Here is a 20519-nt window from a genome sequence, read left to right on the forward strand (position 1 = left end):
TTAATGGCCAATTGGAGGAAAATGAACTTACAAACAAGTCTTAAAAGGAAGAGACAGAGAAAGCCGGGTAGGGGAAGAAAGTCTATGTTGGTTCTGGGAAATAACAATAAGTCATTGTAAAAAGATAGTTTTCAACAATCTTGAGTGCCATTGAGAATCCAAGTAAGATGACATCTAAAAAATAAGCACTGAATTGTGTACTATGATTGTCATTAAAGATCTTATCAGTAAGATTTTCAATGGAATAATTGATGTTAGATGCTGAATTAAAGTGGATTGAAAATGAAAGGACAAGTTAGAAAATGGTGATGAGTATGTATGTAATTCTCTGAGAAATGTGGTTTATAAGGAGAGTGATGCATGGGAGATGAAGGGGTTGTTTAAATAATGGCATAAAGGCTTCAATTAATATGAAAGGAATAATGGAAATGTAAAGTGCCTAAGACCAGATAAGATGAAATGCAAAGCACTGAAGAATTGGCCTCAAAGTAAAAGAATTAGTTAGTCTCATGTATTAGTAGATACATCAATATAATATTACATTAATATTATATGATATTTGCATGTTTAGCAGTGAGGAGTTAAAGATATGTCATTTAAGGGCTTTGCTTTCTCTGCAAAGTGTTTGGCAATAATATGAGTTGAGAATAAGTTAGGAAATAAGAAAAATCAGGATTTGACTATAATGGCAAGGGTTGAAATTTTTGATGACAGAACCAACTGTGATAAGAGAATCTTTGAAAGGCCACTGTACATTGTAGGGGATCCACTTATGGTTGGGGATCACAGATCTATAGTGTATTGAATTTACCTTTTTAGGTTACCATCTACAAAATGTTTAATAGTTTGGAGGCTGGTATGGAGAAAGTAGATAGATGTATTCTTTTAGTGTATGGATACAATGAGAAAAGTCATAGATTCAAGGAGTTGAATATTGTGTCCAAAATTTATTGAAATTAAAAAACATGGAATCTGGCTGGACACAGTGGCTCATGCCTGTAATCCCAGCACTTAGGAGGCCAAGGCAGGCAGATCACTTGAGCCAAGGAGTTTGAGACCTGCATGGGCAACATGGCGAAACCGTGTCCATATAAATAAAATACAAAAAATTAACAGGCATGGTGGTACTTCCCTGTAGTCCTAGCCACTCCATAGGTTGAGACATGAGAATTGCTTGAACCTGGGATGCAGAGGTTGCTGTAAGCCAAGATCACACCACTGCACTTCAGCCTGGGTGATAGAGCTAGAACTCGGGAGGCTGAGGCAGGAGAATTGCTTGAACCTAGGAGGTGGAGGTTGTGGTGAGCTGAGATCACACCACTGCACTCCAGCCTGGGTAACAAGAGTGAAACTCCATCTCAAAAAAAAAAAAAAAAAAAGGCAAATATGGGATCTAACTTGTTAATAAAGTAAAAAGGAGAAATGCCTAATGAACTCGGCAGAAGTAGAGAAGAGTTCTTAGGAGACAAGTTTGAAGAATTATAATAATAATAATTATTATTAGGGTAGATGACATCTGCTTCTGGTGATGACAAGATCTAGATTATGACTGTGTGAGTATGAGAATGCTGTGCAAGGTGGATAGGAGTAGTTCGGTTGAGAGCAAATGGTACCTAAACAACTCATCAATTCCTGCAACAGGAGCTCTCACTTATTTGGTCAAATCAGTCTCCAGCTCTAAAACCACAACAAAGCTTACTGATTTTTTTTGGTTTTTCTTCTGGTTTAGAATTATTTATTTGGTTTATTCGTTACATAAATGAAGACCTTTTGGAAATCAGACTCACTAGGACTCAGGAGACTGAATTCAAATTGTGCTCTTATCACCCTTTAGCTACATGGTCTTCTGGACAAGTCATATTTTTTCATCGCCTGCAGAGTGACTTCATTGACAAAGATCTTAGGACGCTCAAAAAGAACCTTTTTAGGCTAAAGGACTATGATTCTTTTTAAGCTCTGTTATTCTCTATTATCTTTAGGGAAGTCCTGCAGTGGGGCAGAAACTCACTACAACAACTTTGTACTACGTTTATTTTTTCAAGGAGTCAGAACTTCAGAATCATTTGTTTTCCTGAATATGATCAATTAGAAATTGTTGTGATTGATGATCACAAATCTATAGTTTATTTGGATTTACCTTTTTAGGTTATCTTTTATAAAACAGTAGTTTGGAGGCATGTATGGAGAATGTAATAGATGTATTCTTTCAGGGTATGGAGACAATGTGAAAAGAACAACAAGTACAATAAAATTAGAACCACCAAATTGTAACTGATTGCCAAGCTCTGTTGACTACCACTATACAAATTTTCTTACATCTCTACTGCCCTTACCTTGATCACTGAAAACATGCCAAGTCAAATTATTATTACCTAATTCCTGGACTCTTGTAATAGGAAACTAACCCATTTTCCTGAATGCAGTGTCTGGTTTTATACATTTCATTCCCAATCTTCCTAAAGTTCACGATACAGTCCCCCTTCCTAGAGCAGGGTTTTAATCTTTCTATTTCCACACTCAAAAATATTGTTGAATTCATATTTCTTTCAGGATAAATTTCAAAAACCTTAACTTGATAATTAAGCTTTTTTATCATCTTATTTGACCTATTAAAATGGTCATTTTTTACTTTGAATTTTAGGAAGAGACTTCTATTAACTTTACATAAGAAAAAGGTACATATTTATACTGACAATATATTCCATCTTGGTGAGGCTAAAACCGTTGAATCTATTGCCCCCAATCTATATTCTTCCCTATTCTCTTTTCCTGCTTAACTTTTCTGCTTAGTAGCAAGCACCATCTAACATACTCCATATTTTAATTATTTATTCTCTTTCTCACTACATTATAAATTACTTGAGGACAAAGATTTTCATGTATTTTGTTTACAGTATTCCTAGTGTTTAGTCAGTTTCTGGTACATGGCAGATGCCCAGTACATTTTCATTAAATAAATTCATGAGTAAATAGCACATTTTAAATCTGAATTATGAATTATTTTGTCGAATCTTGTGTAATGCCTTACATGATGAAATTAAATAGTAATGTAAAACTCTATTTTAAAAAATATATTAATTATTTTGAAAATATTATAGTCCTTACATAGATTGCTCCTCTGTGGACAGTTTTCCTCTTTTGGCTGATGTTCAACACATCTAGTTGAGGTTTATAATAATACTTGACTTTCAAGTGATTCTTGCTGATGTTGATTTGAGGAGAATGACTTCTTGGATCAGCTCTATGGGGAGTATAATAGAATGAGAGCTAGCCCTGCTGAGGTTAGGTTGCAATTACAGATGGATTGTTCTCATAGTTTGAGTAAATCTTAATATAGTAAATTGGAAGGCATAAGCAACCAACTAGAAAGCATATTGATTTTAACTATGCTTTGTTTTACTAGTGACAATTATCTTGATTAAATAAGTTATCATTGCCACATTTTAAATTTTATCCACAATAAAGGACCAAGTTTTCATGATGGACTCCAAGTATGAATCTGGAAAAGGACGCTGCTCTTTCAGCCCCAATGTGAACACAGTGTCTGTTATGATCAGTAAGTAGATAATGGACTAAACATAAAATAACATGGAAAATTATCATGACATGGTGTGCCTGTTCTTGATGGTTGTATAGATGATAGTATGTGAGTAAAATAATAGGAAGAAAGTTGTGAGCTGAAAAATAGAGAATTCAATTCTCATTTGTAAAAATATTTGTGATTAATGATAAGCATGTAACTTTTCATTGATAAATGGCAGTTTTGTCATACCTAGAGCAAGCCAAGCATTTTTAAAAGTGTATATATGTATACTTATGTATTTTCTTAAAGTCATTTTCAGTGTTTTCTGTAATTGTGTTTGCAGTATCAAACACCCACTTTTTCTCATGTTTTAATACTTTTTTCTTCACCTTCTTTCATTATTTTTTATTTGTTTTAGTTGACAAGTAATAATTTTGTATATTCATAGGCAACTGTGGTGTTTGATCTATGTATACATAAAGGAAAAATTCAGTCAAGACAGTTGACATATCTGTTACCTCACCAACTTATTTTTTTTGTGGGATAATGTTAAAAGCTATTTTTAAGCAGTTTTGAAATATCCAATAAATTTTATTTACTGTCACCACGGTCACTGTACAGTACAGTAGATCACCAAAACTTATGTAGTCTAGCTGAAACTTTGTACCCTTTGATGAACACTTCTTTTTGTCCCTCCCTCTACCTTCCAGTCCCTGATAATTACCTTTCTACTCTCTGTTTCTATGATATCAACTTTTGTAGATTCTACTAATCAATCTGTTGAACAGCAGGAATGTATGATCTACAGTTTTATGGTTAAGGGGATATAACAAAAGTGTGAAATAACTATTTGCAAAGTTATCACAATTTAGTAGCCATATGTATGTGTATATAAGCCTCACAAATGTTCTCAGAATTTTAAAGAAGCTAAAATGATTTTTTTAAAAAAGGCTTTATGCACATTTTTGTTATCTCCCTATAATCTATTTCCATGGGCCTAGAATCCCTACTAGGAAGGAGAGCTGAGGAACAAACTGCCTGCCACGCCAGCTTGCTGACTGGTAGGGGTCCAGTTCATAACCTGGTGAGCACATATTAGATACATTCCGTTCTCCATTCTATGCTGGGCCAACTGTATTGCTTGTTACTAAACAGTGAGTTTAGAGTACTTTGAAATGTTCCAATCCTGCCAAAATTACCACAGTCTGAAGGTAGCCCAGGGAGCAATCCTAGAGGAACAGTCAAGGAACGCAACTGCATGGCAGTTCAGTGGGCCAGGCTGATAAATTTCATTCTTTTTAAAATAGATATTAAGCTACTGTTTTATACTCGGGGGTCACGTTGTTACCAGTTCAATGCTTACTGCCCCTTACTAGATGAAAAGTAATATGGATCTTCAAACAATAAGCTAAATGTTGAATATTACGTATAGATTAATACATCTGATTCTGTTAATAGTGATAATTTATTTAATTTTAAATATCTTTTCTTTCTTACCATTGTATTCTATTTTTATGGCTGAGTTGCAATAGAAAAATTAGCACTTTGTTTACCTTACTGGGAACCTTCTAGCAGTAAAGCTCAAAATATATACTTTTAGTAATTCAATTTTTTAATCACTGATACTATTTTGACAATTATAATGTGGCCTCCTTGTCATCATAATAATTTTTTAAAACTGTTATATTCAGCCCATTTAGGAAGATCATAGAAATTTTAATACGTGTTAAGATCTTTTAAGATCATAATCTAATTCCCATACATTATAGATAAGAAGGTTGAGACTCAGAATGTTCAAACTTAGCACTAATTCCCAATTCATTAGGGATTACCAATAAAAACCATGTTTTCTGACTCTTAGAGTGATTTCTTTTAAATTTATTACAGGTAAACAATTATTTTGTTATCTATCATTCATCTACCATTTCTAATAGACTCTATATAAAAATTACTATATAGTGGCTGGGCGTGGTGGCTCACACCTGTAACCCTAGCGCTCTGGGAGGCCAAGGTGGGTGGATCATGAGGTCAGGAGTTCAAGACCAGCCTGGACAAAATGGTGAAACCCCATCTCTACTAAAAAATACAAAAATTAGCTGGGCATGGTGGCAGACACCTGTAATCCCAGCTACTCAGGAGTCTGAGGCAGATAATTGCTTGAACCCAGGAGGTGGAGGTTGCAGTGAGCCAAGATCGCACCACTGCACTGAAGCCTGGGCAACAAAGCAAGACTCCGTCTCAAAAAAAAAAAAAAAAAAAACTACATAGTGTAAGTAGAGGAACTTTCACTTTTACGTAGAATAAAGTTGTTTTGAGCTTTGATTTTTTAAAAATATAGTAATTATTCAGGCAATAATGATGAAAGATTAAAATTTATTGATTTGCTGGACAATGCAAACCAATTAATGTTTGGTTATAACCAATTATCATAACACTGTAATACCTGTGGTGATCTCCTAATAAATAAACTCACCTAGAATTTCAAAATAGCTTTTAAAATACATTTCTATTAACATTTTCTTTTTCATAGATGAGGAGCTTTTCTCTGCAGTGTATATAGATTTCATGGGGACAGATTCTGCTATTTTTCGAAGTTTAACCAAGAGGAATCCAGTCAGAACTGATCAATACAATTCCAAATGGCTAAGTGGTAAGAAAGCATTTGATGCATTTATTTTTTGTTATCATACTTTAAACTACCTTATTTAATTCCATTGTAACAACTAGGGAAAATGGTTAAAAACTGAGGCTATGACATGAATAATGGTAATTCTGTACTGTATGATTTAAAATATTTGGGGGAAATAAATAAGTCCATATTCCATATCTTTATTTCTGTTAATCATCCTACAATTATCATATGAATATGAATAAATAAAAGTGACAGTGATAATTTATCATATATTTCAGTACCTAAGCATCTTCTCTGGTTGTTTAATTGTAACATATTACAATTAAATATGCTTTTTACTTCACTTAATCGTCTTGTATATTTTAACAATGACAAATCTAAAAATTATCCCAAATGTCTGACATTTAGATGCAATAAATAATAGTTAGGGCCTCCTCTTTTTTTGTTTTAAACTTAGATTCTAAAATTATAAAACTGGTATGTGTTTTTTCATAAATGGGCTAATATTCAATAGAAATCACAGGAATGATAACTTTATGATTATCCATATTCAGTTGCCTCCAGTTCTTGGTATCATATGGAATTCACATCAAAAAAAGGTGCTCATTTGATTTTACTGTATTATTTCAATCAAATGCTGTTGTTTAGGGGAATTTTTAAAAAGCTAAGAATCTTGTCATTTCACCCTAGAGAAAATTTTTAGCTGACCCTAAATGTGGCAGTTCACTGAACATTGCACAGTTAAGCATGAATCACCACAATGAAGCGTCCTATTTCCCTGATAGGCCAGCACAAGAAAGCATTTGATTGTTCATTTACTTCACATTATTCCACGAATACATCTGGAAATAGGGTATTCTAAAAGTTGTTTTGTTCTTGGAATAAGGAAACCCTTTATGTCTCCAAATGACTAATGACACTATTTCTCCTTGAAAAGTTTTCCCTTCATTTCATATGTTGCAATTTAAGAAAAACTATGTTTTTTAGATCTTGGACTTCTAACTCTTCATTCTGCTTCAGTGAATTGGAGTTTATATGCACTAGATTGAAAAACACACTTGGAAAAATAAATATTTTTTCAGTAAAACAGCCATCAGATTCCTTGGGAAATAACTGGTAGAAAAGTTTTTCAATTTTTTTAGACTCATTGGTGCACAAAGAATTTTTGCATTTCCTGCACTTCCAGAATGTATTGCAGACAAAAAAAAAAAAGCAGTTTCTCATATTATAGCTATACTTTGTGGTATTTGACATTCCAAATGTGGTATGGTGAGTGAATGCAATTGCTGCTTTTAGAAATGTTGCCTTAAATTGTTTTTTTTTTTTCCTACCAAAGATGGGAAAGGCATGTGCCTGTGGTCTATTTGGATGAATAGAAGATGGATTTTCATCATGAATAACTATAGAGTCTTTTATATTTTTTTCTAGAACCTGTGTTTATAGATGCACATGTCATCCCAGATGGTACTGATCCAAATGATGCTAAGATATTCTTCTTCTTCAAAGAAAAACTGACTGACGGTAACAGGATCACAAAAGAGATTCATTCCATGATTGCTCGAATATGTCCTGTAAGTACTAATGCTGTTCTGATTTGAAGAAAGACCAAGACATTCAAATTATGGTTTATCTCCATGCTTTTATTATCAGTTGTTACAAATAAATGAAATATTCAGGGAAACATTTAATATAACATTTATTCATCATCATTATTATATACTGAATATAGTGTTTATAACCCTAACCCAAATTCTAACTGTGAATAAGTTATATGAGATAAACGTACCCTATTTTTGTAAAAATCTTAAGAAACTATTTTTGGTTCTCTTCTTAAACAGATAAACACTTGTGACAAATTTTTGCATATCCATTTAATGCATTGGTATGAAAATGGCTAAATCGTATATGACCCAAATAAATTGATTTTTGTGAATAAAAAACAGCAAATATCTCAGTTAAAGATGGTCATTAAGAAACCATTAATAAATAGCGAAAATTAAGGAAAGCTTTAATAAAATAAAATTCTAATTAAAAACAGCAACCAAAATGTTGTTGTGTAGAAACAATAAGTATATATAATGCAAAAAAAATTGTGATGTCCTCTCTATAATAGAGTTTTACAGACTTGTCCTGACTTATTTATGATTATCATCCTTTGTGAAAAAATGTTTGTGCTTAGTATTTTTTTTTTTTTTTGAGACGGAGTTTCGCTCTTGTTACCCAGGCTGGAGTGCAATGGCGCGATCTCGGCTCACCGCAACCTCCGCCTCCTGGGTTCAGGCAATTCTCCTGCCTCAGCCTCCTGAGTAGCTGGGATTACAGGCACGAGCCACCATGCCCAGCTGATTTTTTGTACTTCTAGTAGAGACGGGGTTTCACTATGTTGACCAGGATGGTCTCGATCTCTTGACCTTGTGATCCACCCGCCTCGGCCTCCCAAAGTGCTGGGATTACAGGCGTGAGCCACCGCGCCCGGCTGTGCTTAGTATTTTAAAAAGTTTTTATTTATGTATTATAATATTCCACTGATCATGGAGCTCAACTGTTTCTCAGTCATTTGGAACAAGATAGCAAAGTCAGCAGAAAGGGTAAATGGCCTTTGGAGACAAAGAAAAAAATGTCTTCAATAGAGACTATTTGTGAATGATTCAAATGCCATTTCCCCTGTGCTGGCCAGATAAATAATGTATAATAAGGTATCAGATTAGAAATACTGAAAATTATGTGATAATTTGGGTAAATAAAGAAGTGAATATAAAACTGTTGGGGACCATTTGTCGTAAAGACAGAACCACTCTCCTGACTACGATCTGCAAGACTCACTGGGCGTAATAATTTATGTTCAAATTGAAGACAGTTATCAATGAAAGGGAAATTAAATGATCTATATTCCGTACCATTTTATAAATACTTCCATTATACATTGTTAAAATTAGAAATATTTATGTTATACATTTATCAAGTAAATGTATTTTAAACTGATATCATGCTATAAGAGAATAATAGTATAACTACTGTATAAAATACCAAAAGTCATAAATATTTCTCTTTGACTATCAATGTACAGAAGTGCTTAACATATCCGTTCTTCAGATTTTCATTCTCCAAGCAACTAGAGTTCAAGTTGAATTTTTAATGTGCTTCAATATTTCCTTAAGCAATCTGAATTATGTTTACAAAATGGTTTTAGAATGACTCTGGTGGACTGCGTAGCCTTGTCAACAGGTGGACCACTTTCTTAAAGGCGAGGCTGGTATGCTCGGTAACAGATGAAGACGGCCCAGAAACACACTTTGATGAATTAGGTACATACATAGAGATTGAAAAATGTTTCTGAAAGAAGGCTTATAAAGTTTACATATTTAAATAAGGTCTCAGAAGAGTGTGTGTTTTCCATAGATATTTTCAGCATAAACAATGTGCTAATTTGAATTAATGATCTACATACTGGTCATAAATTTTCTTAAGTGTTTTTTAATCTATTATGTCATGAGTGCACTGCTGAAACATTTAGCTCATGGAAATCACCATGATATATGAATGAGTGTGTGTTTGGGAGTGTAACTTGAATAATTTGCATATAGGTAATAATATGTGTTTTTATAAATGACTATTTTATGTATATTAGAGTATGTAATATTCTGATTTTGTGTAAAAATACAGCTATATATTTTTACTATTGTAGCTAACAGACAGGATAGAGTTTGGATGCAAAAAAATGTCAGTGTAGAAATTTAGAGACTCATGTTTCCTTCTTAGTTCTGCTTCGTGACCTTGAGATTAAGTATTCTCAATGTGGCAGGAGGAGGCTTACACTTTACAGGTCAAATAAGGACTGACAGTTTGATTCCCTTCTGCCAAGAAACAGGTTTTTTTTTTTTTTTTTTTTTTTTTTTTTGGATTTTAATTTCCTTTTTTTTTTTTTTTTTTTTTAATCTGAATATCCCAGTGCATAATGTATTTACTAAATGCCATTTATAAGTGACTTTTCTTTCACCTTAATTCATTAAAATATAAAATAATGATCATTCTCAGATTCTGAGATAGGTGATAATATAAGCAATAAATCTGTTACCATATGGAAAAGTTTTCTGATTCTAATAGTTATAAACATGAAATAGATCACTGTTCTGCTCAAAAACCATTATGCTGATTATGGAACAAACTTTTCTAGATAAGCTTTTCTAGAAAAAAGTTCTAAGTACCATTTTATGAAATAGCCTACTTGTTCATTCTATCCCCCCAGATCTTTGTGAATGTATTTTATGTTTCAGTCTTTCTTTTCTTTAGGGAGAGCTAGACATTGTCAGCCTTTATTCACATATGGAAAGACTAGTAGTTATTAATTCATTGCTTGAGTGGTTAAATATTTATTGCTTATGATGTCATTTAAATTCATTGTTAATTTAAAGTAAATACATATTTCTTTGTGTTTCTCAGCAATAATTATGTTAGCAAGATTGTCAATACATCTAGACCTTATATAATTGTGGCAATTTATTATTAATTAGAGTTTTCTATCAGAAATCCACTTTCATATTGTGTTATCACTTTACTATGCATACTTTTGTCTTTGCTTTAATATATTTTAAACATCTTGTTGTTAGAAGAGCTATCATTAAATAGAAGTATCACTAGCAATTTTGACCATATGCCTCAACAATTTCTATTTGATGATAAGTCACTATGAAAAAGTTTTATTCTGTCTTCCAACTCCTAACATTAGATCAAAAAGAAATTGAGATTTGTAAATTTTAATTAAAAAAAAAAGAAATATATTAACATTGAAGGATATTTAGAAAGAAGCAACCAGAAAATTTCCACAGCTTTGCCTCCTGGAACACTCACTGTTAATCCTTTTCTTGTATTTTGATGGATATTTTTATGTTAATATGGTTGTAGTCCATATAATATACTATTGTATTTTTCCTCATAATATTATTTTACTAGCATGGTTTTCACAAGGATACCAAATTTTCATAAAATCCATTAGTATCTGTATTATTTTAGTGTTTCTATCATTTACTGGTTTCCAAATTATCACCATGGTACAGGACTGTCTTTCTGCAGAGTACTTTTCATAGTTGAAATTATTTTCTTAGGGTAAATTTTTCAAAACAATGAAGTTAATATTTGGAGACTTTAAAAGACTGATATTTTCCTTTTTATAGAGGATGTGTTTCTGCTGGAAACTGATAACCCAAGAACAACACTAGTGTATGGCATTTTTACAGCATCAAGGTAATTATTCAACAGTTACATTTTATGAGTTAAACATAAACTTCATAGAGTAACAGTAATTATTATAAAAGCATTCCTCTCTTCAACTTTTAATTTTACATGGCATTTGGGATATGACCCTTCCATTTTATATACATTTTCCTGATTACCAAAATATATTGGAGCGAATTAATGCTTTTCAAATACTTTTGTAGAGTGTATTTGTAATGATTGCATGATATTTTTATGAAACAAATGAAAACATGAAGTATAATGTAGGAAAAAATATATGTTTTTTAAAGAAAGTAATTTGAGCATTCATGAGAAAATAAAACTTTTGGCATTTTTGGTTGCTGTTATCAGAGGTAATAAATGTTTATCAACTGGATTGTGGTGATGTAACACAAGTGTATACACATTTCCAAACTTACCACATTGTATATATTAATTATGTACTGTATTTTTTTAGTATACCAATTATACCTCAGGAAATCTGAAAATAATTAGGCATTTCTATAAAAATACTTTTTACTTCTGATGTAAAGTGATGACTATTTAGAACCTAACAAAACACTGAACCAATTTGCTCATTCTGTATGACATTATTTGATATATTTGAAAATTAGTTTAATGTGTTCTCGCTGCTCTGGGATGCCCAAACTGGTCAAAGATAACATTTCAAGATAACAAATCGTATTTTCGCCTTTTCCTGCACATATTTTTCTTTATTCATTTTATACTAGGCATATTCCTTAGAGTTAAGCTGTATTGAGCCAGCGTAGTAGATAATGGGTCCCTTTGATTAGACAGTCAACTACAAAACAAAAATCTAAAGGCTGTAGCTGTTTTTTTTTTAAGTGAGAAAAACGTATTATAATTGTAAACTGCAATGGGCTATTCAAAGTGAAATAAATTTACAAGGATATTGTTTTTAAATATTTGCAGTTGCCCCACAAGATGTCTAAAAAGATGTCTTTAAGGATGTGTTTAAATCCTGTTTTAAGTAGTCTTGAGAAAATGGTGTTTCCATGAAAACTATTTTTCTAGATTTGTTTTTCCGAATTCCAGTAACTTCAATATCAAAAAACTCAAAATCATCATTCTCCCTATTAATGCTAATAATTAACAGTGTATCTTATTTGTTTTTATGGGAATGCACCTTTTTTCATTAGACGTCTAATTTGAAATAAATATGTGAGTCAGAGAAATATTGATTTCAGGCAACCTGCCATAGGACAATGGCAATATTTCTTACTAAAGATTCAAACAAATTTTATGATGTGTCAATGACTAAAGATGGTTTAATGAATCTTTTTTGGGCCCCTATTTTTTGTTTTGTGACCCACAGAAAAAGGACATAAACCATGAAACATAGACTTCTCCAACTAACATTTGAGATACCATGTGAGAACACTCATATTAAAATAATCATAATACAAAAAGACACGGTGTTCAATTATTAATGAGATTTATTTGAGTTAGATTGCGATAGGTCACGTAGATAGTGATTTGAAATTGAAATTCATATTTTTAAATAAAATTTCAGTATACTTTCTTGTTGCTAAGATAAACTACTTAGAAACCTTTTAAAGTTTTCCCATAGTTTGGAAACATTGAAAAGGACTTTACTATAACATACTGTCTGCTATCTCCATGGATGAATTGAATATTTTAATGCTTTATGTATCATCTTTTTTCAAAATGTTTTAACTTTTCACATGTATACAGTGACATTTAACTTTTCTATGATGAATTATGTTAACTTTTTGTCATGTTTTACCATATATTTTTAAAATGTATTTTAATTTTAAAAATGAGAAAATGCCTTTTTCTGTTCTCTTTTTTAGCTCAGTTTTCAAAGGATCAGCAGTGTGTGTGTATCATTTATCTGATATACAGACTGTGTTTAATGGGCCTTTTGCCCACAAAGAAGGGCCCAATCATCAGGTGATTTCCTATCAGGGCAGAATTCCATATCCTCGCCCTGGAACTGTAAGTATTCAGGAAAAATTCTTTGTTATGATGCTTTATTTTAAAAAATCATTTAACAATAAATGAATATCTGTTTTTTATTTTATTTTAATTTTGAGACGGAGTCTTGCTCTGTTGCCCAGGCTAGAATGCAGTGGCATGATCTCAGCTCACTGTAACCTCCGCCTACCAGGTTCAAGTGATCTCTTCCCTCAGCCTCCTGAATAGCTGGGTTTACAGGTACACACCACTATGCCCAGCAAAGTTTCATATTTTTAGTAGAGATCGCTTTTCACCATGTTGGTCAGGCTGGTCTCGAACTCTTGACCTCGTGATCCGCCTACCTTGTCCTCCCAAAGTTCTGGGATTACAGGCGTGAGTCACTGTGCCAGGCCTGAATATCTGTTTTAATTAAGGAATAACCATGTGAGAAATAATTTAGAGATACTTCATATAGAGATATTTCCAGTTCCAGGAATCTATTTAGATAAAAATTGTGTTATATATATATCTCAAAGAAAGAAAATTTATGTGTAAGCAAATAATTACAACAAATGAGATATGATTATTCAAATAAAATATTTATAAACTATAAAGTAACATACAAATTAGAACTATTTAACTACAGGCTGCTTTCTAATTAGGAATGGTCTGAACTAGAAGTATTGTTTTTAAAGCAGGTGGATATATCCATATCATGCAATATTAATAGTATTAAGGACACATTGAAAACTCAGTTTTCCAGCTGAAGATACATGCAGTGCACTGGAATATTAGAACTGGAATTTTTCTAAGACTCCATTGATAAAAGTCCTACTCTTTCTTTCTCATTTGGCCTATAATAATGCTGCCTTCTAGAATGTTGGCTAGTTTTTGTTTCTAAAATGTCAGATAATACACCAAGAGATGTTATACAATTGAACATTAAGAGAAATATAATCTTATATTTCTGTATTTCATAAAATAGGGTTATAATTATAAAATGGGTAAATATGAATAATGAATTTATTTTAAAAATCAAGATAGCTATTAACATTTATGCAAAGTACTTATTTCTTCTTGAATTTGAAATTATCTTTGCTAATATTCTTCCAAATGTTTATCCCATGTAATTTTTACTAATTGTTGATTCATTGTATTTTTGTTATTAGAGTTCATTTGCAATATTGTTTACTCTTTTATTTTCTCATCTTCTTAAATTAAGCTAACGTCAATTTTTTGAAAATTGAAAACATAGCTTGCTAAGCCTTTAAAGAGCATATTTTAATCCAAAATTTTTAAAGCTTGAGTTTGGTTCTCTGGCTAGGAAGTTCAAAGACTAATCATTCAAATGTATTTTATGCAGAACAATTGATCTTTAATTAACTTTGGAAAAATTAGGAGACTTGGTACTTGTTCATAAAAACATTAAATTTTTAGGTCATACTTAATTATAAGTGACAACAAACTCCTGTCACAGAATTTACAATATCCTTTAAGATGGTCCCTCTTTGATATTCACAGCTCAAAAGAAGATGGATAAAACATTAATTTTGTATAAAAGCATCAGCAGTTTAAGGGAAAAGCATCAGCAGTTTAAGATTGGGGGATATTGGATAACAAGCAGAGATTATTTATGAGAAAAGGAAGGGGAAGGGGAGGCTGAACAACTTTCATATTCCATTATGTATCAAAGGCTCTTATTTTACTCAACATATTTTATGCGATTCTAGAGAAAAATATCAGACTTTTGAGAGTGACTTGCTATATGAAATTGACCTGGTCATAGATGCATCTTTTTTTTTTTTTTTTTTTTTTGGGGGGGGGACGGAGTTTCGCTCTTGTTACCCAGGCTGGAGTGCAATGGCGTGATCTCAGCTCACCGCAACCTCCGCCTCCTGGGTTCAGGCGATTCTCCTGCCTCAGCCTCCTGAGTAGCTGGGATTACAGGCGCCCGCCACCATGCCCAGCTAATTTTTTGTATTTTTAGTAGAGACGGGGTTTCACCATGTTGACCAGGATGGTCTCGATCTCTTGACCTCGTGATCCACCCGCCTCGGCCTCCCAAAGTGCTGGGATTACAGGTGTGAGCCACCGCGCCCGGCCTAGACTCATCTTAATAGGGAAAATTATTAAGAGGTAGTTGTGATTACATGTGTTTTCATCAATGATTCTTTTGAACCACACATAAATGGGGTTAGTACAGGGACAACTGATTTGCAAACTCAACAAAATTCTATTCCCCCCAAAAAAAAACTTAAGAGAAACTCCTGAAATAAAGATATTAAAAAGATAAAAAAGATCCATACTGCTTGAATCAGAGTTTGGAGCCTCAGAGCTTCATGCAGTCTGTGCTGGAGCCAGCATGTACCCAGCTCACAGGAGCAGATAATGTGCACCTCTTCTCAATTAAGAACATTAGAGTGGCAACTTGAAATCAGCCATGGTGAGACTATTTACACCATGGAAATTGGCAAATGCTACAAGTATGTGTATTTTTTTTCCTGAAGAAAAGTGACCTCTGACTTTACCTCTCATCAGGCTCTTCACCCACTTGAGAACTTAAAAGGCACCTTAACAGGTGTGTAGAACTTAGAGAATCATGGTGAGAAAACCACTCATGTCAGGCAGCTATTGTTCTACGTAAAATGTAGGAATACTAAACACTTTTTACTAAATCCTTTTTAGTAAAACAGAATAAACCAATGCTAAATTAGAAGATTCTGCTAACAGTCCCACTTTTCACTGTTTTTTAGCTCTCAAGAATGAGCATTTGTTTCTTGTTCCAAAGCAGTGTAGAATAAGCCAGTTATCAACACACATCTGGAGCAGACTCCATGAAAAAAGGGAGTAGTCAGTACTTGAAAAATATTTCTATAATGTGGTTTCTTACATCTGGTGTTGAGAGCAGAGCAGCTCCTTTAAATCAAAAAATTGTCAGATGAGTGATCCTTAGAGAATAAAAGAGGCAGGGTGGAGAAGTGACCTCAGGAACTCCTCCTGGAAAAGCGCACCTCCCTGAAGACTCTGTCCCTCCACCCTTCAACCAGCAAAACACCATGAGGTCAGCTCTCTGACTGAAATTGCCAGTGTCTGTCTCTTCCCTGCACTTGCAGGGTTTAATAGCCTGCTCCTGTAGCCAGACGACTTGCAGCCAAGTGACCCGAAGTATTCCCTCTTCTCCAAGGTTAAGAATGTCGCTTCTGATGTCTTCCCAGTGAAGCGTCAGCTGTGATTGTCATACATAGAGTAGTATGGTTGCCCAGTGAACCCCATAACTATATAACTGTGCTCTTAAAGAAATGACACTGGCAGAAATCTCATGCCCTCGTTCTAATGTTCCCTGTAGGTGCTTCTTTTAAAGCACGGTTGATAGCTCTGTTAGTAAACCATCCCACCAGCAAGCCCAAGTCAGTAGGAAGAAGCCTGCCAATTGTGTCATAATGTTTTTCCATAAGTAATGCAAGTTTGTGGAAGAAACAAGACACCTTTGGTATGTTGCAAAGGGCAGCCAAAGAATGAAGACTCTGAGGCTGAGCAAACATATTCCATTATTCTGCTGCAACATGTATAAAGCTTCTGCAGGAGATTGTTTATATATGTTGTATGTCCTGTTAAAGCAGAACTTAATGAAAGTGTTCAACTTTAACATCTCTTTATAGTATAGCAGAGTCATGTGCTGCAATCTTCATGCTTTGGACAGGTTGGGTACCAGCAAAGGATCACAGAAAATTGATGATCCACATAGTCAGTGGTGGCAAGGATACGAGAATTTCATTGCTGGCACTTTTGTTGATTATGTACGTCTTCTGGTTGTGCTTGCATTAGCTTCTCTTAGATGTTTGAAAACATCAGTCAGGAACACTTCCAAGAAAATTGAATGTATAAGGCATATAGACATGAAAAATTAATTACATGTTGTCTCACATCATTATTCAAAACATGTGAGTGAAATTTTAAAAATACATATTATTAATATTTAGAGAAGAGAGAGATTGTAGTAAAACAGCCTGATTTAAAAAGGCATAAAAAAATGTGAGATTGAGCTTGCCTTAAAGGGTGATTGGATGTGGATACATTGAGTAAGGAAGGAAGGGGTTTTCAGATGAAGGGCACAACATACGCTACAAGGCACAGATGGAAATGAGTAAGTGAGTTTTGGAAGCTCTATGTGGAATAGTAGGGCTGCGGCAATGGGCTTTTATATGTAGGCGAGGGCAAATATAAGGAAGATGAGGGTCAGCTAACGGATAAGTACTGGTCTTCAGCTATATAATTCTTTGGGCTTCAAACAAAGGGCTTGGATTACCAAGGTTGAAACATACAATGAGTTTTTCTCAGTATACAAGTTTCATAGACCAGTACTAGAAATAAGCCTAGATTCTAGAGTGCCACTCAGACCTTCTATTTATCTATATACCACTCATCCCCCAAGTGTTAGGTTAAGACCCCCTTGACCACACAGTCACAGTTTCTCTGCCTAGTTTTGCTTTTATATTCTGCTATCTGTCTTCAGCCTTACCTTCTACCTCTTTCCTTCACTTTGGACTCCATGGTCCAGCAATGCCCTAGGAATTACAGTTCTCTAAATACTCTAAATTTTGTTTTTTCATCTCTAAACATCTCACTGACCTTGGCAGCTGTAATTTATCTACTATTATAAACTCCTTTTAAAAGTATTGGCTCTTGAGTATGTAGGGAAATTGATCCTAAACCAAGACTGGTTATTTATCTTATACTTGTCTCAAATTATTGCTTTTTGTCATAATATTGTTATTTTGCTTTAAATATGTCTTTCTTACTAGAATACTTGTGTCTAGAAGTCAACAGTAATTTTTTAATTCTTATGTCCCCCTGCTGGGCACATCAAAGTGCTTTTTGGATAAAATATGTCCAAATAATGGATACATATGTTAATATGTAAATATATTCTGAAAACTAGTCAAATGGACATGAAGATTAAGAGAATATTTAGAAACTTAAGAAGGCAGCAGATATTTATGAATACCTGAATATAGAAAAGAAGTTTGGTAAGGACAATTGCTGTTGCTTTCTTAACATGGCTTTCTTATTTTTCCTAGCATTTCATCTCACACTTTAATCAAAACACATAAATGTCTTTACTCAAAAAAAGGAGTGCTTATCATTACTTGATAAACAACTAGCTAGAAGAACTGAACACTTAGAGGAGAAGTTTAGCCAAAATAATTTAATGACTATTTGCAGAGTAAAATTAATGTTCTAAAGAATGAAACACCAGCCTAATTAGTGGACAAATATTTTATTTTATGATGGCACATAGATGATATGTTATCGTGAAGTTTCAATAAACATGTCTTATTGTATTGCAAGGTGAGAGAGAAATTAATCACATCTGATTTATACTTGGCAGCATTACACTGAGAAAACTCGGTACTGCATACAGAGTCTATAAAGGGCAATCATTGTTTATGTGTGTTACATTATTAACACTCAACAAAGTTGATGCCATGAATCAATAGAAGAATTAATTATTTTCAGAAAGAATTATTTGGTAGATTTGAACATAAACTCATACTAGGAGACACTTGTTTTAGGTGATAAATTCATTGTGGGTATTAAAAGAATGCCTTGTGGGGAATATTTGAGTGAATGCAAAGTAACTGATTTGATTTGATTTGTTCAGATTACCTATATAATAACTATGGTTTTGAGCAACCTTAACATAATTGTTACCAGGATTTCAATTACCTTTAAGTAAAAGCCAGAGACTAGGCAATGATAATTTAATAAGCTTATCACACATCAAACTGTACTAACTGGAAATTATATAAATTGTCTAGTAATATGTCCTAACTCTGGATTTTTCCAGAACTTAGAAACAAGAATGCTTGCAAATACTTAAGAAGACATATCAGTTTAGCAAGCCGTAATTAGTGGTGTTTTATGGAGATCTGGAACTATTTAAATTGCCCATGCATTGCTCTTTCCATGTTTTCATGCAGTGAATGATGTATTTCCCTTTTTCCACTTGTGTGAAGATTAAGGCTAGAAAACACCCATAATTCTATATTTTGCAGAAGTGTGGAACACACTCATCAGCTTAGAACAACCTCAAATTAAATTTTTTGTCCTCATTTTGGTCTTCATTGTGAGCCACTTATAAACATGTGTATTTAAATATAATACTTTTTTAAAAATAAAAACATATGAAATCCAGATGAAAGTCTAGTTAGTGGAATAAAGAATGAGAGGTTTTGTTTTATTACTTGTCTCATTACTGCTACTTTTTTAAGTCTTTTATTTGCTCCTCATGCCTTTCTACAAAAGGAGAACTATATTTATCAAGTCTGTAAAAAGTTCTAGTGATGTTAACTGGTCAAAGTAGGTCTAAAAATTGCATTCATGATGATGCAATCTACATGAGTGAGATGATATTAGTAATTTGCTGAGATCTAGCTGCACATAGAGGTCTGCCTGACAACCTTGGCCCAAAGGCACTAATACTGTTGGGCAGCTGGTGCAGGGATTTAACCTGGAGATTGTCATATTTTGGTTGGTCCCCCACATTTTTTTTCTTTTTTTACTGAGTCAACATTAAACACTTGGCAGATTTTACACAAAATCCCACATTCTATCTTCTGCTGAGATCTGGCAGCACGAAGACTTTATTCCAGCTTAGAAGCAATCAGCTGGATAAGTGTTCTTTGCCATCTTTGGATAACACATAAGTTCCCAGTTTGTCACAGTCCCCACTGCATCCTGCTATCTATGACTGATGCTGTGCCTATTGCTGGACCAGGTAGCTTGCTTTGTTACTTTCCTTTTACTGCATAGCTCTCAGAAGAGATAAATGAAAACTGAAACAATAGTGCTGTGTATTTCAAGAAAAATATAAGGTAGTGTTTTTGTTTCTGGAAGTGAAGATATCAACAGAAATTTAATATTGACAGGTGTTTAATATTAGTAATAATGTTTATATGTGTTAAAATGTTATATACCCAATGGTTTTGCTCATATAACTTAACACTCAGATCTTATTAGTGAGTAAGTTTCAGTTCCTGGCTTCAGCAGTTCCCAGCCTGCCCTTAAGTTTAGCCTTAGGTGCCCTATGAATGGAATCTTCTCCTCAGAAGCCCTTGTCAGGTTCCCTTTCCAGAACTGCTGGCGCCGTTCAGCAGTCCTTTCACCAGATCTAGTTCTTGTTTTCTGTCT

At 33.5% G+C, this 20519-nt stretch overlaps 1 protein-coding gene across 1 annotated transcript in view; it reads left to right on the forward strand.

The window, feature by feature from the left end:
- SEMA3C (semaphorin 3C) overlaps positions 1-20519 on the forward strand; it is a 181383-nt gene that overhangs the window by 108807 nt on the left and 52057 nt on the right. Inside the window, exons 6-11 of the mRNA XM_017523115.1 lie at positions 3466-3556; positions 6054-6173; positions 7584-7726; positions 9346-9460; positions 11327-11396; positions 13223-13367. Coding sequence (XP_017378604.1) covers positions 3466-3556; positions 6054-6173; positions 7584-7726; positions 9346-9460; positions 11327-11396; positions 13223-13367 — 684 coding nt within the window. The remainder of the gene's footprint in view (positions 1-3465; positions 3557-6053; positions 6174-7583; positions 7727-9345; positions 9461-11326; positions 11397-13222; positions 13368-20519) is intronic.

Source organism: Cebus imitator, unplaced genomic scaffold (genome assembly GCF_001604975.1).
Source record: "Cebus imitator isolate Cc_AM_T3 unplaced genomic scaffold, Cebus_imitator-1.0 Scaffold26, whole genome shotgun sequence".
NCBI classification, from domain to species: Eukaryota; Metazoa; Chordata; class Mammalia; order Primates; family Cebidae; genus Cebus; species Cebus imitator.